This window comes from Varroa jacobsoni, unplaced genomic scaffold, assembly GCF_002532875.2.
Source record: "Varroa jacobsoni isolate VJ856 unplaced genomic scaffold, vjacob_1.0 contig01777, whole genome shotgun sequence".
NCBI classification, from domain to species: Eukaryota; Metazoa; Arthropoda; class Arachnida; order Mesostigmata; family Varroidae; genus Varroa; species Varroa jacobsoni.
In genome coordinates this window covers 14110-36382 of record NW_019214691.1, presented here as the reverse complement: position 1 = coordinate 36382, position 22273 = coordinate 14110, and the positions used below count along the sequence as shown (strand labels likewise).

The following is a 22273-nucleotide window of genomic DNA, read 5'->3' as shown; positions in this document are numbered from 1 at the left end:
AAATGTTAATTAATTCCCATAGTACAGCGTATAGACGGAAAGAGCAGGAAAATGTCTTTCGGAAGTTTTTCCCGCGAGGCTCACAGATTTTTTTTCACTTATTTGAAAAAGAGCGACCTCTACGAAAAACATCTAGCGCAGAGATAGGGAGTTAATTGACAATCTCGTAGCACGTCCACCCGTGTGTGTTTATTCTAGCTGCTACCATCCATAGAACTTTGATAAGAATTCTGATCAACTTGTTATACATGGCGCCAAATCCTGTTCGTTCTGGTTATTCCAAAGCTACAGATTTTAATAAGCAGCTTTTTTTTGCGCTGTTTAAAATATTTCTATCTGAAATGACGTCAGCTGGCATTGTTTATTAATTATCATCGAGTAACTGTGTGCAATTCCAAGCACACGACGTTATAGACAGAAGAGTTGGGGAGAAAAAGGGTCTGCTGTATTATTTTTTTTAATGCTGGATGTATCTCGTAAGGCACTCACCTAAGAACTCTATCTTACAGCAAGTTTCACTTTTCTACATAGTTGATAACAAAATTCATAGCGACAATAGCCATAATAAAATGTTTACAAATTTTGAATATATGAACTTTGTATGGAGAGCAAAAAAAGCTCGAAATACAGTGATTAAGACATCTTCGAAAAATTCGAAATTCTTTAATTATTTATTCCTAATATTTACGTCCACTTGCACTTTTACATTATTGCGGGTCTGAGGAATATCGTTTTTATCAAAGCAAATTATCTGAAAGAAACGAATTACTCAACGCTGCCATCCCGGGCCACTTTCCAAGCATCCCGTTCTATATTAATGTCAACATGTCGTATTTAACATTAAGCTTTTTAGCATATTTTAATTATTCAAATGATGCCTTTTTCTATTAGCTTATTGCTTGGTTAGTTATCATACGACACATGAGTCGGTTCTATCCTGGCTAAACTACGACAATTCTGATTCTAGCTAGCTTAACTATAGTATATCTTTTGACTGTCTATATTTGTACAGATTTCACGATTTCTGTTGCGTGAACATATAAAGGGTTAAATCTAGATTTTTTTCCCTGTGAGTTGTTTCTAAAACTGTATTTAAACAGAAATATATATTCCAGCAAGAATGTTTCTCATAAGTTGTTAAAAATCCAGGGCTAATATGAGGCCGAAAGACCCAAAAATGCAATGGCTTAGAATGGTTTGAAATCCAAAACGTGCATAAACGCAAAAGAAATTCCTCCTTATGGCTTATCTGGACAATAATCGGTAATAGATTTTTTACATTCCAAAACGGCTATTAATTTCCATATAGAGATCCAGGTATTCCAAAACTGGCTTTTCGAAGCATGTTGATACGTTTTTGGGCCCTTTAAATCTAAACTCTATTGAGAGTTTTCGGTTTGTCTGATGAAAGTTTTCCTCAGGTTTTTCAGAAACCACATGAAAATTGATAATAACGTAGGTTGTTAAACTAGTAGAAAAATTGATGCAAAAAGGTTGGATGTTTCTTAGGTGCATTTTGATGGAGATTCGCTTCGTGTGGAAAAATTGCGTAATAGCAGATATTAGCTGCTAAAATTAAAAGAATGACGCGCCGTTTTTCGCCAAATTTCAAGAGATTTGCTTCAAAAGCAGCTGGCTTTATTCCGGTATACAAAAAGAACATAGAAGAAATCGAACCCGACCAAATATGCTTTTTTAAAGCTTTGGAAGTGAATCAATAATTACTTTAAGCTGGAATGTCCGTAACAATAGGCAGTATGTTAAAGTTTGCTCAAATTTGAATGTTCTACTTCATATATGAATTTCGGCAACTTAAGCCGATAATGCAGTGAAAGTTCTACTCGAGCTTACTTCGACAGAGAAGTAGCTAAACACATATAGAAAGAACACATAACTATAAAGAACAAACCTCATTTGAGAAAATATCTGTCTTAAATGGTTTATGGTTCGATTTTTAAAGGAGATGTATATCAGAGTCGAGATTTGGAAAATGGTTAGTGCTAGAATGAACTCGGCTAAATATGTACTATTTACAATTTTTTCAAAGCTTTGGGAGTAATTCAATAATCACTTTAAGCTGGAAGACTTGTATAAACTTCGTAGCTTTTTCAAGTTGAAGGTCAGTTTAGCCAAAGGTCTTAATAACCTTTGTTTGCAGGTTGACAAGTGCAAACCTACGTCGTTCTATGCATCATTATATTATGTGATTACCAAAATCTTATATACAGTCGGATAGTGACTCTCGAAACCCATAGCTACAACCTGCAAAATGAACTACAGTAACGACATATCTAAACCCCTTTTATTAAGAAACAGAATGTATTACGATTATAACTATTAATCGGGTGGTTTTATTTAAGCAATACCTCAGAAATTTCTCTTTCTGCAGAAAACCATTTGCCTTTGACATAACCTAGTTAGCAGTTTCGACACAATAGCTTGTAAAGATGTATTCGCTAATTCCTTATGGCCGAAATGAGCGGGATGATCTATCTGGCGACCAACCGACTTCGCTCCGCTTATTGAAGGACAGAGCTTTTTGTTGTAGGAACAACTTTGGCTCGCACCGACAATGAGGAACGTCTTGATTCTAAATACGCTCGCTATACTGTTTGACCTTTCAATGGTACATAACTTTCTATTAAATGCATATATTATGGCCCGAAAGACTTCTTGGAATAAGAAAAGCAATTAATTAATACCTGTAATGAAAACAATAATAATAATAATATATGATAGCGTTCTGTCTATATCTTCCTTTATTCCATGAGGTGTCACGTACTATATAAAAAAATTTCACTAGTTGATAAATTTGAATCTGTCTGAGACTTCATGACTCAGCCGAACTTAAAGATACTGCCGGTAATTTCAGATTTAGTTCGCCGATGCGTAACTGCACAGTGTGCTTCAATCAGTAATTCTGCAGATTTTAAAAGATTGAGCGTCAGCTGGCTCTCAATGCGGCATCTCGATTGGCACGTCAAATAAATACTGACGTCGTGCCGGCAACGGGCCCTATCTTTAGGTGCAAACATTGTTTTGTTTTTACAGGAAGTCAAATGAAGTAGAGCTTCATTCAGTTCACTTTTCAATATGGATTTTATTTCTTCTCATGCATTTAAGCACACCTATAGTAAACACTGGTATAGAGTAGTTTATAAAATTTTTTAGTAATTTTTATTCCGTCGCTTGGCCCGCCATCTACAAATCGATCTTAGACAGGTTCAATATTGACACTGTGTCGATTTCATGTACCCGTAATATCGCTATTGTCCCTTCCTCATCATTATTATTGAAGGCGTATGGTACTATTATAATTGTCTCCCACAGGTATTCCTTGTCCAATCAAAAAAAACATTTTTCTGCAGCAGTTGATGTGGTCAGAACTCACAGAACCTTCCATACTTTGCACTTGTCCACTACCTGTCACAATTTTATCCACGAAATGCGGTCTCTCCTACAGTCGCGGTGTCTGTGGGGCGGCCACTTCAAACACGTGAGCTTTTTGCTCTTGAGTTGTGGCTATCGTGGGCACCTACCCTCACTCTCTGCGTAGTCCCCTCACTCGGCCCGTGTCCTAGGCTGGTGCTCTCGCCTAGAGTCACGGTTGTGTCTCGTCAGCTAAATGTGCCTTCTTTCCATTTAGCTAGTCACTTAACGCTCGTCATCAGCTTTCGGCGAAGTTCAGCGTTCCGTCGTTGTCAGACAGTAGGTGACTATCTGGCCGACAGTAGCACATATTTCCTGTACACCAAATAGTGGCAACAATAGAAGTCAGTCGTATCACAGACAGCTGGCAAGGGGCTCGTTGCCAGTGCTCGTCGTCCAAACCTGTGTTTGTTACGCTCGCTTCTGTGTGTTCGAGCCTATAGCAAGCGTCTGCGCTGGCTTAGCATCTGCTACGCTGTCTCTGTTCTCTTAGTGAAGGTCCATTTGTAGGCTCGTGAAGCCCAACGGTGCGGAGTCCTGCCGTCGCCGATGAGGACATTGCCGCCAACAACGACAACAGCATCGTCGATGACGACAATAACAACAACAACTGTTTCTCACATACAGTACCGAGAACAGATGACATTGTGAGTCTCCGAGTAGCAGCTGTGGGTACAGGAGTGACAAAGGATAAACTATGTGAGGACCTTTACCAGCCATACTGTCTATACACAAAACAGAGGTCGCGAGGCAGACAATCGCGAAGAGAAGACCAGAGCCAGAAGCCTGTAACAGAGTGTATCCTGTAGAGTGTTTGTGCTGCCCATTAAAGTCTACTATCAGCTGGCCCGTTAATGGAGGCAGCCAACGGCGAAGTCTGCGCGGACCTCTTTCTCGGGCTACGTTAGAGCTGTACGAGGCAGTTATTGTTGTAACAAGTGCGGCCTCTCTCAGTTCACGAGCATTGGTCCACGATTGCCCCCCCCCCCCCTTGGCGACCCCTCCTCTACACACACGCTCGCATCTTAATCGTACCGCAATTTCCACTACCTTTACTATTACTGCTGCCGACTGAAAAAACTTTTGCAGCATCATCTAACCTGCTGCTGCTACTGCTGCTGCTGCTGAGGGCGGCGCTGCAGCCACCACTACAGACTTAACTAGAACTTTGGAGAAAGGGCGAAATTGGCCTGTGCTAGCACTGGGTTTCATTGAGTCAGTAACTATTGAGTTGGTGATAAAGTTGTCTGGCGCATAACGAACTGGAGACGAGTCACAAGCCATAGGAGTCTAGCGGTAATGAGGTCCTGTCCTGTCAATGGTGACTGTTAATTGTGTTAGTGGTAACTCCAGTGCTGTTTGGCCTTAGGACTATGCTGTTTTCTTGTTAGAGTTTTTGAGTTGGTGGAGGGCAGTACGAGAAAAATACTGGCAACCGAGTTGGTGATCAGATCGCGAGAAAAAAGTCGAAGCGTGTTTTCGTCTATAGTTTTTATCGCTAAGAGCCACGAAACTTCGGTGCTGTTGTTGTCACCGAGGCCCATCAGGACTAAATCGCGCGAAGTCAGGCCCCGTTTTACGGTAGAAGTGAGCCTGCTTAGTGTGCGCGAACACACAATCACGCAAATATTTAGCAGATCAAATCGCTATAGACGAATACTGACGCCTAAAAGAGAATTGGAGAAGCGCTAAACGTGGGCTAAGTTCGAAAGGCGGATTCACAGAAAGCAAACGATTCGTCGACTTACTGAAGCGGTGGGGGCTTCGTAAGGCGCGAAGTGAGTGGATGAAGCTGGTGCCAGTCGTGGGTTGGTGGCACCATGGTGAACTCTGTCCCGGAAAGGGCTGTGTGCTCCATGTCCAAGCACATTATTCGCAACACAGGATCCGGATACCGGACGTATGTGTCTACATAGACAAAATATTGCACTACAGTAGCACAACTATAGAAGTTAAGAATAAAACAAACCGTTTACAGTATATATCATGTCGTTATGTCTGCCCGACAGACAAATTAGATATTTATATCTAGTTACGCATATTTTGTTCAAATCGAAGCATTTTAATATACTATATGAATATATCTGATCCACACATTCACAAAAAATAGAAGTATAGTACAAGGTTGGACATAAAGGTCACGATCAGATATCGAGCTAAACGTATTTAAGGGAAACACTTCCTATCCAGAGAATTTTTAATAGAGAAAGCTTATACTAATTTTCAATTTTTTTGGTTTAACAGGACTCTTATTTTTATGGTCACCTTAATTCAGTTGTTAATCCATTGGTTACGAAAGATGAACGAAATGCGTTCCTAATAAAAAGAGAAAAATTTTGATGATTTGCTTTGATTCTATGCTTTATCAGTCGGTAGCCTGACAGGATTGAAAAGCTCGATAGCGCATTCATAGGTGAAGTTGGCCTAAAACAAGGGATTCCTGTTTTAAAAACAGCTTCGTCTGTTTAAACACTATAGTGATTATTTACATCTACGACATTTGCCCTGCAGCAAACCCAGGATTGGGCAAGCTTCTTTCTCTCAACAAGCTACTTGGCCATTTCGCATTAAATGCGCATAAATAAATAGGTCGTAGCGCACTAGCGATAAAAGCCCGCGCTGATTCAAACATCGAATTTTCTAGTTCTGAGTTCTCGTTAAATGTTGCGAATATTTTGGACATCAATGGTATTGGTGGAAGGACGGCGAATATATATAAATCTATATTTAGTAACAACATTCGTTTAGTTTAAGAACACGTTATCGTGTATCTCTTTGACTCGTTTGACATGTAGGTTGCCCACTGGCATTTAAATGGTGGGGCAACGTCCATATGAATAGACCTACTCTCTACGCTCCTGTGCGAAAAATGTTGCCCTCGCTAAAGAGTCTAATCATGTGCAAGTTGCGGATTGTTTTTTTCATATAAAATTTGAAATACTATAATAGATCTGAATTATAGCTATTTTAGGGTGAGGGTTAAGCAACGTGGGTTATGGTATACGCGGTGAACGTTTCTATTTCGATGTCAATTGTAAATTGAAGTTGGAATATTACATTTGGCGATATTCCCGTACAAACGGCAGTGAATCCATAGACATCATTGGCTAATGCACACATGATACACGTTATATGTTCACTCAACTAACGGATAGACAGAGATTCCAGCTAGATGGAGCGATCGATTGAAGCGATGGCCAATAACGAGTCTCTTAAAGACTTAACGAGGGCTACAATAGAGAAGTAAAAACATTTATGAATATTGAAAAGCTTAAGAATAATGTTAGTTTCTGCAGCAGGCACTACGGCTACCCAATACGTATGCACACTTTTAACTATGTAGTTTCAATAACATTAGTAACACAATATATGACTATGATGTCTAAAGTTACAGTGAACTTAGTTACATAGTTGACTCTGTACTGATTAAAAATACGAGCGAAAAATAAAATACCATAATCTGCACTCGTGTGCCATACGGTGTAAAGCATAACATATAGATGTTCAATAGAAACCGTTTTAAGTATGCCTCCTGCCGATCAAAGGGCTAGAAACCTTAGAGAGGCGAGTTTATATGCAGGCCGCCAAAAATTATTTATGAAAAGGATGATCCGCCAAGTGCCCGGTGTAGACTACGGCATAACAGGGGACAAGTCAACCATCGATAGTCTTAGAAACAACACGGACTCATTAGAGAACCTGACGGCTTTATGTATAGATCAAGGGACAACTAGCACCCCCAGATTCACCGAACAGTGCCGCTTGCGGCAGTATATCATAGTCCTATAGCTAGTCAATGACTATTTCGGGAGTTCTGTCAGATTGAGTATCGAGAAAGATGCCAAAATGTTAGTACTAGTCTGAATACTATTAAGTAAAGTTTACGTATATATAACCGGGCAGCTTGCTAACGCCTTTGTCTGACTTGGCTATCAATAGAATGCCGTTCGTCAACATATGAGCATTTGCCGATAATATATTTAAAGGCCGCGGACAATATGACATTTCAGGGCTTAAACTTTTAGTCTGACGGTTAACCAGACCCATATTTGACAAACGACCTAACCATATTATGTATAACTTTCTCCGTAGCTATAGCAAGTAGCCAAAGTTTGAATCCGTTTGACGTACAAACCATACCGTACGTGTCATACACTTTTGGTTTAGCCGCGAAAGACGAACATTTTATCGTAGCCAGTGGGAGCGCAATGCAGAGTATCCATGAAGGCATCATAGACATCGGGTAAAATATAGTCTAAGTATTTGAAACTCTACCATATTTTACTACTTTACTTACGAAAAAAACGAAAAAAGGAAGTATTTCGCGTTTCAAAGTGATTTCCGACGACAGTTAATGAACAAAAAAAAAGGTTGATAGATCTGAAAGTTTACAGATAGCGAAAATGGGCTTGTGACCTACATATCCAAGACTAGAAAAACTCTGCCACGCGTATTCTGTCCTGTCAGAAATAGTCCTCACATTTTAGCCCAGCCTTGCGAAAGTGCTGCCAAATAATAAAACATTCGACGATTATTGTCACAGGGCAAGGACGGCTGATAAAGCACTTGAGACACGCCATCTTCGCTGCGTCATAGAGGGACAGCTGGTTTTTCCTAGCAACCGAACCCTTAAAGTATAATCAGTACTTTACGATCGATAAAGAAAACATGTTCAAGTGTTTAGGCATCAATAGTTTTATCAAAACAAGTGGCTTTAAATAAGCTGTTTTACATTTATAAACAATGGATGCCCATTGTGGCAAAACACAAATTTCCGTAAGACCTAGAGAAACCTAAGCAAAATTGTATTCAAATTGACCGATGTCGACCTTTGCGCAGGTTTTGGTTGAACGCAAACTCCGGGATCAAAGTCTATTTATTGCCTCATCGAAATCGTTTAGATGCACCGACAGTGCGGCTCTGAATGGGAAAAAGGTGCGGTAAGAATACCTACGGTTAGGCGTTGGTGAAGGCAGATTTTTTCGTTGCTTTGACTCTTGTACTTTGCATCAAAGTCTGAAGTCAGTGACCCACGGCCGACACAAAAGAAGACGCGACCAGCCATGTTCGAATAAGACCGCCACCTAATGATTACTTCATATGAAAGTATTGATTATGACTTCACAAAGGCTTGTACGACGACATCATTTGAAAAAAGTCGCCGGCAGAGTTTCTCGCGAGCGAAGCCATAGAAACAGTATATGTACACATACATATATACGGGGTTTGGGTACAAGGGAATTTATATGTACTGTGAAACGGATATGTAAATCCAGTAGAAATGACAAGAAGTTGATATTGCGGATGCTGCTTTAATTAACCTGCTTTTACAACAACTATTAGTTGAACATTTTTCTGATTTATACGTTTTCACTGTAAGTACACTTTACCCCACCCTGCATATATTTTCAAAAAAGACTAGGCCTAGTTTCCGGCGGGACGAGGCAAGAGGTCGATGCATCCAGAGGTTGAGTTTCTGGGGCGACGACGTACCTACAAAGTGAATGCATTCCTGACGTCTGTGCCCAGTTTAGTTTCTGCTTTTGAGAAAATTAGCGAAAGAAATCAGAACGTCGCGTGTTCCTCGAATGTTAGTCTACGGACATACCTAATCTAATCCAGGTAGTACTTATTTTTTTAGTGGTCATAAAGGCAGGACGGCCTTGTTATTATCTCAGACACATTCCACCATTCCATATGGGATAACACTTGGGGCTATTTTTAGAATGTTAAAAAAAAGCGTCTTTGTCACTTACGTGTGATGTCTGATACGTGCTCATACGGCAAACGCCACGAACATGAGCGTTCGTGTTGGACAACTATGGCAGTTCTGTCTTGCGGTTTTCTTGGCCGGGCAGCCTTATAACCTTGACGTTATTACAGTGAAAATTACAAACACATTGATATATACATACATACCAATTCAGGAAACGTTGGTCTGCTCAATAAGCGCGATGTTAACGTAGATCTTTATAATAAACAAAATAAAAATAGCGTCTTGCCCATAAACCTTGCAAAATATACAACAGAAAATTCGTGCGACAATTTCTAACAGTTGAAAGTTAGTTGTGCCCGTCAACGTTCAGTACGCATCAACATGCACAATTCAGTTTCCGCTAAATGTTTGCAGTAATATATATATATACATACATACATACCTTAAAATAATTATTTTTTTCTAAACTGCTAAAGAACATTTCCACCACCCTGTATATAGATCGTATGAATATCAGTTCACCTAGAACTTTTGGCCGGTAAAATTTTGGCGGAGATTAAAAAAAAAATTCGAAATTTGTACCTATCGACATGTTAGTACAGGCTGGCATTCTGACGCTACTGAGCCTTCTAACCTTATAACATTTGGACGCAGGGTTTTCGCACCGGGTGCAGAAATACCTTAGGCTTCTTTTCTGTGCCCTATGGATTCGAACCTAGACCACAACGTATCCCTAAGGTTAGCACTCAACTACGTTACCCACTAAACTATTTCGACGACGTCGCTCTTCACAAGGGACCAGCCGTCCGTGTGATAGGATGCCTAATGGTGATACCTAACAACACATAGAGCCTCTATTCTACACCCGCCATACAGCCCTATCGCCGTGTCTTAAGTAAACGCGAGAGGCGTGTCAACAAATGGAAATATTCGGAAATAACGGAGAAAGAAGCCACTTTCTAGAAAGTTGTTTTTCCTCTGGCCTTTACAACGGATACGAGTCACCACACCACGACTGGTTGTGTGACGCATGGCCTGACGCATAGACAGGAGGTTCCTTCATTCACTTAAAAAACGCAAAAACTGTAGAAAGTTATCTGTCCGAATTTTAGATTGGCTTACAAACCAGTATTAGGGATCGGACGAATAAAGGCCAGCTATCGCTATAGCAGTAAGGGTCGTTTGCCATCTGGGCATTTTTTTTTTTCAGTGTTTAAGGGAATATGCGAGTTACGATAGCATTTTAGAAATTTTCATTTGATTGAAATTTTCGTGCGATGTGTATTTATGCAACCTACTTTGATAAATATTTCCTCTATTGCTCTAGACGATAACTATTGTCGGTCATTAGCGAGACATGCTTCTTATGCAGCAGTCGGCTTCTCATTACAGTCGGAGGACAAACCTAATAACTACCCACATTACACTGAAAATATGAAAATCAATAAAAACTGCTTCGTCATAGGTAAGCTAGCAAATCTGTGGCTGGAAACCCCGTTTCGCCGTGAAGCTTAAATGAACCCTTCATGAGGTGTTGACCAAAATTCGGTCAAGACCAACTAAAAGTAAACGAGACTTTCAAGTACGCAAGTGTGGGCACTTTGTATTGAAGCACAGACTCCATATACTTGTTAATGGCGATTACTACGGCAAAAAAAAAACTACGCATGGTGTACTCTAACATTTTTTGTCGTTGAAACCCTGCAAGCGAAGTAAAGCATGTCACAGGTCACATCGTTTAGACCTACCTGAACACGTAATAGGACAATTGATTCTGTGGTAGTGAACCTTAAGATAGTTAATCAACGTTCACTTAAAGCTCAAGGTGCTATACTATACATTCATAGTCCAGTACAATATGTCTGCTGCTACTGGCCCTAATCCGTCTACAACGATTCCTTTCGGTGTAGACATATTTGCTATTGTTTCAAGCCATTGCAAACACGAGAAAAATAGAACCACTGGCTTAAATTAGGCCTCGGGCTATATTTGTCGCTGCGGCTGCAGCTGCGACAGCACAGACGCCGCTACCCATTGGTCCAGAGTTATTTTTGCTTATGAAATAGTCACCGGCGGGCTATACGAGCAGCGTCGGGAGTGTTGTCATTGTGATTAGAGCACTGGAAAGTTTCTATAGCCCGCCCGAGCTAACCTTTGTTGCTATCATAGACCGTCCAGTGCGTGTTCCGTGTCTTCCGTGCCCGCGTTGCCCATAACAATCGGCTGATTGTCTCGTCTTACAAACATTTCTCGTTAGCAATCGCCGTCGAGCAGTTATTACTGCTGTGGGGTGCTATTAGAGCGAAGTGTCGGCCAAAAAACTGAATGGAGTAAACTCACACAACTGGAAGCGTTCGAGAAAAGGGGGCCTATCGTTTTCAACTCATTGGTAGACATGTGAAATGTGCGGACCCGCTTGCAGTCGGAACGACGGAATAAATGTGTCTCGGTCGTATTTCGAATTTCTCACATGTGAATCTCATCTGTTAGCGGCTATGCTGCTCATCTAAATTTGTTTCCTTATTATTATTATAAAGGGTCAAAATTTACAACTCGACATTGTAACTGAGTGTCCAATGCAAACGTTGCTTGTCATGCGCCCTCGTAGATATCTGGGATGATTCGTTTTTAAAAATGTAAACAATAAGCAAGCAACGAAATTTCAAACACTTTCGCTTTCCCTATACTTTTCACGGATTGCTTGAGCTATTAGAATTGTGCCATCGGTAACTCGGGGTAATATTTTTTTTTTTTTTTCTCGGTAGCCTTGGATAACGGCGATGCAAAACGAGCTTTCTACTTGCTCGACCCATAGTTTGCTTAAGATTTGCCTAAGGGCGACACGATCGGGCTCACGTACATTAACGTCTGCCTGCCTGTCGTCGACCGCCCATTGCGGCAGTGCTCAGTGCTGTCGTTGCTTTTACAGAAAATCTGTTCTATTCTGACTTAGGCCGAAGTTCCGGCCGCGCTATACAGGAACAATGCACCGACAACAACCCTCATTCTATTTTAAACGCTCGTGTTGTAACAACTACTCCGCCGTGGAAATTTTCCATTCAGTAAAAGACGTGTAATTCTAGTTATCTATATATATATATATATATATATATAGCAATCTACAGGTACACTCGACGTATCGGGAAATGATGTGACTTCGCAAATCGTTGTATCTCCCATCAGATAGGATCAAAGTTCTTGCGGCCAGGAGTTAGACATGAGTAAGGTTTCCATCATAGCTTAGTGGGTATGGAAATTGCCTGATAATATTAGGGATACGTTGTAGTATAGAGTCGAGCCTGGGAACGGACACGCTTTGCTTCGTGCTGGGAACTAGCCATCTGACGGAATTACGTCGAACGGCTGCAAGACGTAGAACTCGGAACATAGAGAGATACGAACAATGCTCCGTATGGATAAACTCGCTAAATTAATGACATGGAGGTACGCTGATTCGAAGGCTGCAGGGTGCCGGTCGATATTCCAAATCATTATAATTGATAATTGTAATTTTCTTGTTTTTTATATATTTTAATTGCATACAAGAGAAAAATTAAATAGTTATCCAGTTTTGAGCTTGTAGTCTAACTTATTTAAAATTAAGGTATAGTCTAGACTACATCGAGTTAAAGACGTACGAGATTTTTAGTGACGGGATGCAAGACTATATCCTTTCGCTGTTCGATCTAAACCCCTAGAATGCTGGCATAGCTCAGATGCTTTATTGAGTTGCCTTCTTCGAATCATTTCTCCCGAAACCGCTGTAGTTTCTCTAGCCTAGGCCAAAGTTGGATCAAAACTTGAGTATTAAACGATTTGAGACTTTTTAATTAGGTGATGATCTTCTGCGTGACGGGATTAATCCATTAGGACTATTCGAAGATAAATTACTAAGACCTTGTTATTATTTAATACTCTTTACTACACTACAGATAGTGTGGATTTGGTTTCCAGAGCGTCCAGTAATTACCCTTCAATCCTCTGAATGCGCTTGCATGAAGTACATCATTCTAAGACAGAAATAAAGTACTCATAATTCACACTGAATTTCTACTTGGTGTCAAAAATTAAGAATTTTGTAGTGTCTTATTTAATATTCTTGACAGACTGGCCATATTGTGACGCTTTCGTATGCGCGCACAGCTGTGTCAACAAAGCACACGAAACATGCATTGACCTAAAACGATGCCGCTGTGCCAGAATCGTTAGTTTAAACCATTAAATTTAAGTTAATTTTGTTAAACACGAATCGTTCTTTCTGCGATGGACATTTGAAAGTTCCTTAGAGATATGTGCGCGTAACGCTTACTGCGAGTTGATTAGCTAGAAATAGCTATTGAATCTAGAAACAAAACAACAACGTACAAGATGTGTTTTTTTCGTAACACGGCCATCGTCACTTGTTCATGCCTCGGGCTTTTCAATAGAAGCTTGCTTGCTTTGTTAATTGTATTCGTTATCTAAAAATATGTCAAGGCTCAATTTATGTTGACTTTCCCACAAACGATGGTTCCTGTGTTTGATTTTCTAGCTTTGCTATAGCAGTTACTATGGCTTATCTTCGTTTAAAACAAAGCTGTAATTGTCGATCCTTTGCAGGCATCAGGCCGACGCAGTTTCTAGCGATTCGGATATGTCGACAATCGTGACTATGATTGCTACTGTAATTCGGAAGAATTTTTTCCTCGTTACCACTGTCTTTGGTGAGTTGAAATCGTTCAGTAGAGTAATATACGTACGATACGTTTCAACGTGCCAAGGAGAAAAGACGAAATGAAGAGGCGCTCACGTGATTAGAATGATGGAAATATGATGGCGTATGGCGGAATTGTCTAACCTCAGTAGAGCCGTATAATGTAACGTGATTAAAATAAGAAAAATATCAAGTTGCAAGGAGTAGTGATAACCACGGATGCCACACAGGCCAAATTGTTCAAATACTACAAAAGTACAATGTACCTACTGTCATTGAAGACTGCTTTGTCAGCGTATTTGAGCGTGATAGTTTGCCTTTCAAGTTCGAGTGCGGAATCGCTACCTTATCAATCGATCTAAAAGGGCATGTGTGCGCTAACATCTGCGTGCTGTTTGTACTGGTCCACTGATTAAAACGCGCGATTCTCACTTCCGTTGAGTTATGTAGTTGTTTTTATATACAAATACATATGACCTTCCATGCCTTTAACCGCATCCATGAACGCAATAAACTACTCACTGTACCACCAGTCCAGTTAGCATTTTGTTGTCGTGAAGATTTGAATAGGTACTTCATTATTATTTTTAACTCTTCGGATCTTCTTCGATTTCTCTGCTCCTAACGAGACATACCAGAACGCAGGTGGTATGTAACTAGGGTTGAACGGGACCCGCCATGTTGTCGCATCGTCATGACAAGTCCCGGCGACCACTACACTTTTATTAAAAATTTACGACGCAGCTTAGTATCTATTGGTATGAACCACCCTGGAGAAATCTAATGGAGAAAAATCTAATCGGTGTAGCGATTTAGCGTATACTTTATGTAATAGAAAACTGAAGAGTAGATTCAAAGAAAAAAACCGAGGCTGGTCAGAAGGCGTTCGAAGTTACGAACGCTTGAATTTCATTATTGAAATTGAGCGATTGCTGATTTTCGATATGATACATCTTCGACTGAAGAGAAGGGTCGTGACATTCACGCAAGCAAACATGGACAATTATAAGAGCAGGCGAGAAAATAAGCTATTCCTATTTTCTGCTGGCTATCGCAATATACGAAGTATGTCCTGTCCTGTCCTGCCCTGCCCCCTATTGCTTTACTCGTTCGGTGGCTGTCCGATAGCCCATCATCGCGCAGTCGATGCTCCCAGGACGTCCTTTCTAAGGCCTAGATTGTTTCAAGGGTATAGTTTGAGCCTGCGTTAGTGTAGGTATCCAGATGATGTATGTGCACGGAGCATACTCAAAGCCAGCTCTTAAGGGTCGCGCACGGACGGAGTTTAGCAGCAACGTGAAGTAACATCATACTCTTGTCATACACTCTCGATTAGCACATTAGTCACATCGCGGCCTTTCGGGGAATTGGCTAGGACGGCATACATGATTTACGAATTCTGTAGTTGATTTGTACAGGCCAAGCATGCGCACGATAGGTCTTGTTGTCTCGGATACTATAAACCGTAGACTGGTGCTGCCTTAGAAGGTAATGTGAAAAAATGAAACTTAGATCCCATTGGAAGAGCAAAAGTGCCTTTGGATATATGAACGAAGACAATTTACTCATTATCCTGAGCAGCTAGTTACAAATAGCAGCTATATTTTCTAAAACAAGCTAGATGATTCCGCGATCAATTCGTCGAGTCGAACTCGATGCTATAAGCTCACTTGTACCAAGCAGTACAAGCTATGCATCCGCCCGCCTAAATAGCCTAGATAAAGATGTTGGCCGCCTATTTTTCTGTCTGGTCAGCGCAGTCCAGCCTGTGGGCTGAGCGAGATTGTCAAGGTGTCTTGAGAGGGTCAGTCGCTCTCTACCAACTATCATGGACGGGCATCGTCAGCTCAGCTACCTTAGTTCACATTCTACAGTGACAAGAACTGCAAGATAGCGCTGCAATAATGAGAACTATGGTAATGATTAGAGTTCGAGTTACAACTACTCAGATTGAGTCCATCGCGTCTCGACGCAATATGTACAAATGTGCGACTTCTACTTTGTCTCGTACTGTGAAAATGAACCGAGACGAAGCGCGGACCTTTCAGGGTAGCGCCTCATTGGCTCAATGGAAATTCAACCTTTTAATGTCTCTTGCAACATCGGCAGTAACAGCTGCAGGAGACCTGTAGGCAACTCTGTATCGCATAGACTTTTCGTCTATTTACTGCATGTCATTCTCTGAAGGCTTTACTGAGGAAGGCAAACGCCCACTCAACATAAGCCTAGGGAATATGATCGTGTTGCATTCCCGATGCCAACAGCGGCAAGCACAGGTTTTGCAAATGCGATAGCTACCGCAACAGGCAAATGTAAGAATGTACCTGAAGATTTTTTTTGATTATATAATTTTTTTAAAGACACGTGTAACATACGAAGAACCCGAGCATGTCACACACATTTCAGACTATTGAGGTCGATGTCCAGTTAACGTACGGGAAAAATGAAGCCGTACTTGCCGGTGCATCGGCGAAGTGCATTATTGTACTCGAACTTTACTATCAGTTTTTGCAACGAGAACGTTTTAATAAGCCGACGATGTAAGCTGCATCGTATAGAACTGTGCCACATTTCAGATCGTTTGTGACGCGCAAATTAGGTATTGTCTACTGGGTGTTTACCACCCCGACTTGCTAGCTAGTTAATCGTGTATGGCATAGGCCTCTAGGCCTTTACTATCACAGGCATGCAAGAGATTTTCTTCGGGTCTGTTTTGTGACCAGGGTGTGCTTAGGTTAGAGGGACCTCGCGTTGTCTAGAGCGAATCTTCTAGTCGCTTAATTGGAACAGCGAAAAGATACAACGGTGGGATAAAGAGGAGAGAAAGGGGACACATGAACGAGCCGTGGTAAATCGAGAGGGGGAGGAGGGACATAATATTACAGATAATGTCAATATAATTGTAGACAATTATTCGCCTCAGGATCCTTTGTCGGTTGACCCCAAGGTCAGATTGAGTCGTAGATCTGACCTAGGAGAACCGAGAAACCAACGTGTAGAAGAGGAGCATCATACAGCAGTGTACACTATGGCGCGTAATCTTCGCCTTGTAAATTGTTGCTTAGCTTACCTGCTACGCCGTCTGTGCACCCACTGGGTTTTGGCCTGCTTCAATCGATGGGTTAATAGAAAAGTCCCATAGCGTGGCCGTTCTCTCCCGATTAGTGGTGTTTGGATGGAAGTCTGCGTAAATGCTTGTTTTGCTATGCCGAAAACAGCAATACATTACGTAATCTTACGGCTAGAGGTAAATTGTGATTAAGAATTACTCCGAAAACGAATGAGATGATGTGGTTTTCACGTCCGTTCCACGGGCTGGTCGTCATCAGACCGGTTGATCGTTTTAAACAAGACAACACCAAATGGGAGATTAATGACTAACACAAGATTGACCCCCGTATCCAAAGCGTTAACTGACATTGGTAATGCGTAGTTTTACATTCACCAGCTTAACATGCTATCTGGTTGAAGTATATTAAATTTTTAACCTGCTATAGAAAAAAAAAAACTATCCTAGGTCTATCGTAATTATCCTAAGTTCGTACGATTATGTTGGGCTGTTAAAGAAGCTTTGTATCGAGTATGGGCCTATTTGATTTGATTTGGTTTGCTTACCACTTTATAGAGGCAATGCAATAAATAGTGAATGTTGCCACTGACGATGGCAAGAATCGCAAATACATATAAACACAGTTATTATTTTTGTATTTCAGGTGTTATTGCCGGAATCGTACTTGGCGTAGCGTTACGGTCGCTCGAACCAAGTGTTCAGATGATCTCGTTTGTCGAATTGCCTGGAGAAGTGTTTATGCGCTGTCTTCGATTACTCATTCTGCCTATGATGATAGCTACAATCGTTTCGGGTACATGGAAATTATAAGGTTTCAGGCAGTTTATTTATCTGCTCTACCTTAGTTAGTTTTCTAGCTCGCGAAATGTCGAGCCGCATTAGAAGCTTCGCTTACCTAACTTGAACCAGATGTACGCAATGTGTATGGCTGAACGTACGTGCCGTGCGGCGTACGTTCCAGATCGATTCAACCATCGGTATCGTGCTTGTAGTTCAGACGACACAAGTTTAAGTTAATTATGTAGATAAAGCACTAGTACAACAACGAGGCGAGCGTCCATTGATATAAGCTAACACATTTATTCGAATACAATAATCGAGTTAAGTGACTGTTCTATTTTTAACTAAGTCTTTTTTTGATGGATCCACATTGATTGATTGTGTACAAGAAAAATGAGTATGTAAGTCGGGTTAATTTTTATTGCCGATATTTGTTAAGCTATCAAGGGCCAAGTCTGTGATTGCCCTTACTTACCCGTTGGCAACACCGTGTATCGTATACGTATGTTTTGATGTACCTAAGTAAGTGTAAAATAACTTTCAGATTAGCAAATATATATCCATAGATATACAAATCAATTTATTGCAGTCCCGTTTGCTATATGTTCTGTTATTGTGCAGACAAAATTCGAAACAATGACGGGGTCGGCTTTGCAACATGTGAGAATACTTCGAATATGGTCGACTCGATTTTGACCTTTCCGCTAGCCAAATTCAAGTGTTCCGCCCGCGCATATTGTCTGTACATTTTCGGAAATTGTACGTCCCTTAACCCTGTCCTAGACCGATATCGACATTAGGCTCGCTTTTTTGTCTCGTAAATGTACCTTGAGTCCAAGGACGGGTCGAAGCTCTTTCGAGCAGAGAAGCCCATGACGGTTGACGCCGGTTAGCTGAATCAAGGAACTCAACGTACCGAGGCGCCGTCTCTCTAACCGGCGGCTATCACATTGGCAGCTAATTGGTAAATTACCGCCATATGCATAAATGGAGTTCCAAAACGCCAGCCAGCCATATATGGCAGGCAGAAGGATGCTTGTATAAAAAACAACGTCGTCAACTGACACGACGTATAACGCTATCTGAATCAAATATCCTTCCTTATGGACATGTGCTCTATATTTGTATATAATACGCACTATGGAAGAAAAATGTGGAGGCGTTTTTTTAGGGAAAAAGTATACTATCATATGGCAATAAAAACAATAACAATAATTAACCGAGTACCACTTCAAAAATCATCTATGACTAACTAGTGAATTTCACCTATTGGAGGCTACTAAAACGTTGCGGCCCATATCGTGGATAACAGTCAACAGTATTTTTTATGTGATCTACGAAAACTACTGATCACGTCTAAGGTGAAACTAGACTTGCCATGAGTTCGATTCCAGCGGACCGCACTTTGGGCTCGTTATCAAATACAGACCCATTCGGAAAAACGCGGAGACCAGAGATGGCTATTAAAGCTAGCGCTTATTATCTAGTGAGTACCTAGATAATTAATCGACGTAAATGACTCGTTTTCCTCTATACGTATCCGAGATCGGTGAAAGGAACAATCGCAGTGGTTCTGACCGTGATTTTCTATCCATGAGATTACCCCCTTGCTCAGGCGGTCAGGACTTCGCTAACGATTAGGAGGTTGAGCTTTTGCCTTTAAGTAAAGCAGAGTTCAATATCTGCTTTCATCGTGACAAGCGTATGTTAATGCTCAAAAAACGCTAGTGTTTGTACGTCACGAATAGCTCTGAACTTGTAACGTTGCAAGACGTAGTCGATGAGGAGTTCGAGCTCGGTGCTACTGACAGTAATTGTCGCATTAACAGAGCAAATATATGTAAGCCTATGTAAAAGCAAAATGTAAACAGCATGACATTAAAATTTAAACAAGCTACCCCATTGATCCATCCGGAGCAGAAAGCGAGGACTGTTAAAGAAATATCCGCAAACTTTACCAATTACCGTAAAATCCTTTGTATATTCAATACGAACTGGATTCATAACCGCGAGTACACATTTAACTGAATATATGTATATGACAAATCTTTTTATGGAATGTCCCTCACACACGATAGCTTCAAATGAAACCGAATACTTCGCACTAAAAGCCTGTGTCTCCCAGTGTTTCCGTAGGCAGTGATGGTGCCTTTTAATCATTATGGCCGCAAGATAACTGTACCTGCGGTACAAGTGAGATAATAGTACTTTCACAGCGTGACCATCAGTATGCTGAATCTGACAATGATAATCTTTTTCATATTAATCTGTATTGCGTCTCTCCATGTGTACGTGGATGCGTCTTCGCGCCCGTCCTGTGCGCTTTGTCGATATCCCGTCTTTTGGTATCGATCGCTGCAGGCAGCGCCAATCTATCCGGTAAGGCCCAGGGTAAAATGGCCTTATTGACGCTTTCGATCTTCATGCTGACATCGTTGATCTCAGCCCTGATCGGGTTATGCTTCGTGACCGCCATTTATCCTGGAAGGGACATGAGTGGTTTGGTCGGTGAAGACACCAGCCGGCAACAGAGTCAGAAAACTCCCACCCTGACCGACACGTTCCTGGATCTCATCAGGTATAAAAGAGTCGCCTAAAGTTTCTTTGTTTCATGGGTGTCATGAGCACATTAATACGAGCATTGCTTGACACATAGATGCATATATATACGTACACTTCAATATAAGCTATTTAGGACCTGCTAAGTATCCACTTCGTTAGTAGCTAATATAGCAGTAGGCTTTTTTTGTAGCTAGCATGCGTCCAGTGATAAAAATTCAGGGTGAAAAATGCTTTTTCAGTAGAATGTATTAGTTGAATGCTAAATATGTCGTCTAGTTTAGCTTCCATAGCTTTGAAATACTGTTGAATAGTAGATTAGTTAGTTTAAGAGCGAGTAAATTAAAATGATAAAATTTTCTATATTATTCCTAACACTTAATTAATGTCCTAGCGGCAAACTACATGTATAATTTCAATACTCATAGTAACGGCACAAAAAAGCTGTCACAGTAAAACATATCTATAAACTCTAGATATTATGCAGCATAGTGTTTTTATATGATTACTTTTATATAACAGGACAATCGATTTTAGGTTCAATCCGAATTGCTCTTAAGTATAAAATATATATTGCCAAGTCTAGTATACGATTAAATCAGCCGAAGCTTCAATATGCATCAACTGTACAATACAGAAAACAGTGGAAATTCTCCAGTGATCATCGTGCTAGGACGGAATAAATAGGCAATCCGAGTTATCATTAATTGCTTTATTCATTTGTAACCATAGCCATTAGTAGACATAAATAGGTAGTGCGATAGATAATACATGTGGTGCATTTGATGGTCCGACCCATCGCCATTTTCAGAAATGCATTCCCCGAGAACCTGATCGAGGCCACGACCCATAGCGTAAGTGGAATTCTCAGCGATTTCTCACGTTGGAGCCAATCCAAACTCCACAGAAAATTGAGAATTTATTCCTTCGCCCAGCTTTAAGATATACACAGAGGCTTCACAACATGTCCACGGTAGCTTCGTAAGATTCTTGTGTCCCAGTGTGTCACCATTGTGGCGCAGTGTTTTGAACACAACAATCGATTCCATAGGTGAAACACATTTGGTTCATTCCAACTTTATCTCAGCAATCATCTTCAAGTTACCAACTATTTCTAACTCGAATTAGGATGGAATTGCCAAAAGAACGGATAACGTTCGGGGATTAACTAAATGCTCAGAGAGCTGATTACCAAAGAGTTCATCATCCATCACAGCCATTGTCTCTCATACTCACCTAATAACCAGTTGAATTTTACTGACATATTGGCACACAACTCATCATAACATTCTCTATATAGAGAAGCAGAAAACAGGCACACCCCCTAACCAAAGTTTGTTTCAATCAGACATGGAACAAAAAACAAAAAAAAAAAACGTATGGTGAATTCGAACTTCGGCTGTCAATTCCATGCCGCCGGTGCGACACCAAACGATGGACTTTTCGTGTACCTAAGTATAAACTCCATTCATGTTGTGTTGTCGTTTACGACTTCGTCCCTTTCTACAGGGCTACTCCGCTTACCAGAGCAAGAATCAGACGCAGCTGGATGGCAGTGTGAAGGAGATCTCCAAGAGGGTGTGGCATGTGCGTGGAGGGACAAATTCTCTCGGTGAGTCTATTATAATCAATCATTCGCATCACCATGAGTTACTATCGTTAATTATGTTTTATATTATTATTATTATTAGACTTTTGAGGGAACGGATGGATGACAATTATTTTTATTTTGGGGTTTCGTCAGATCAGATCAGATCAGAACGTTTGGGTAATTGTAGCGGGGCTTGTTTGTGTGACTTACTCATTTCAGGACTGATCGTTTTCTGCATTGCCTTTGGCTCGACAATTGGCTCGATGGGCACTCCGGCGGACCCTCTCAAGCATTTTTTCTCTGCCTTGGATTCTGTCATAATGAAACTTGTCGGAATTGTTATGTGGTTAGTGTCTGAAACCTGCTGCGGGCATAATAGCTCACAGAAGAACTAGTTAACTGGCCAAACTGGAGAAGTCTGTATAATACAACCTA

General features: G+C 40.8%; 1 protein-coding gene across 5 annotated transcripts in view; it reads left to right on the top strand.

Annotated features, from left to right (window-relative positions):
* Nucleotides 1–22273, top strand: part of LOC111272203 (putative sodium-dependent excitatory amino acid transporter glt-6) — a 30979-nt gene that overhangs the window by 3333 nt on the left and 5373 nt on the right. For 3 of the 5 annotated variants that reach the window (XM_022853508.2, XM_022853510.2, XM_086973198.1), the window contains 6 exons: nucleotides 13745–13848; nucleotides 17552–17701; nucleotides 20050–20266; nucleotides 21059–21101; nucleotides 21757–21859; nucleotides 22058–22184. In XM_022853508.2, the coding sequence (XP_022709243.1) occupies nucleotides 13745–13848; nucleotides 17552–17701; nucleotides 20050–20266; nucleotides 21059–21101; nucleotides 21757–21859; nucleotides 22058–22184 (744 nt within the window). Of the gene's footprint in view, nucleotides 1–2341; nucleotides 5330–13744; nucleotides 13849–17551; nucleotides 17702–20049; nucleotides 20267–21058; nucleotides 21102–21756; nucleotides 21860–22057; nucleotides 22185–22273 lie in introns of those variants that run through there. The other 2 variants (XM_022853507.2, XM_022853511.1) reach the window with 2 other exon arrangements.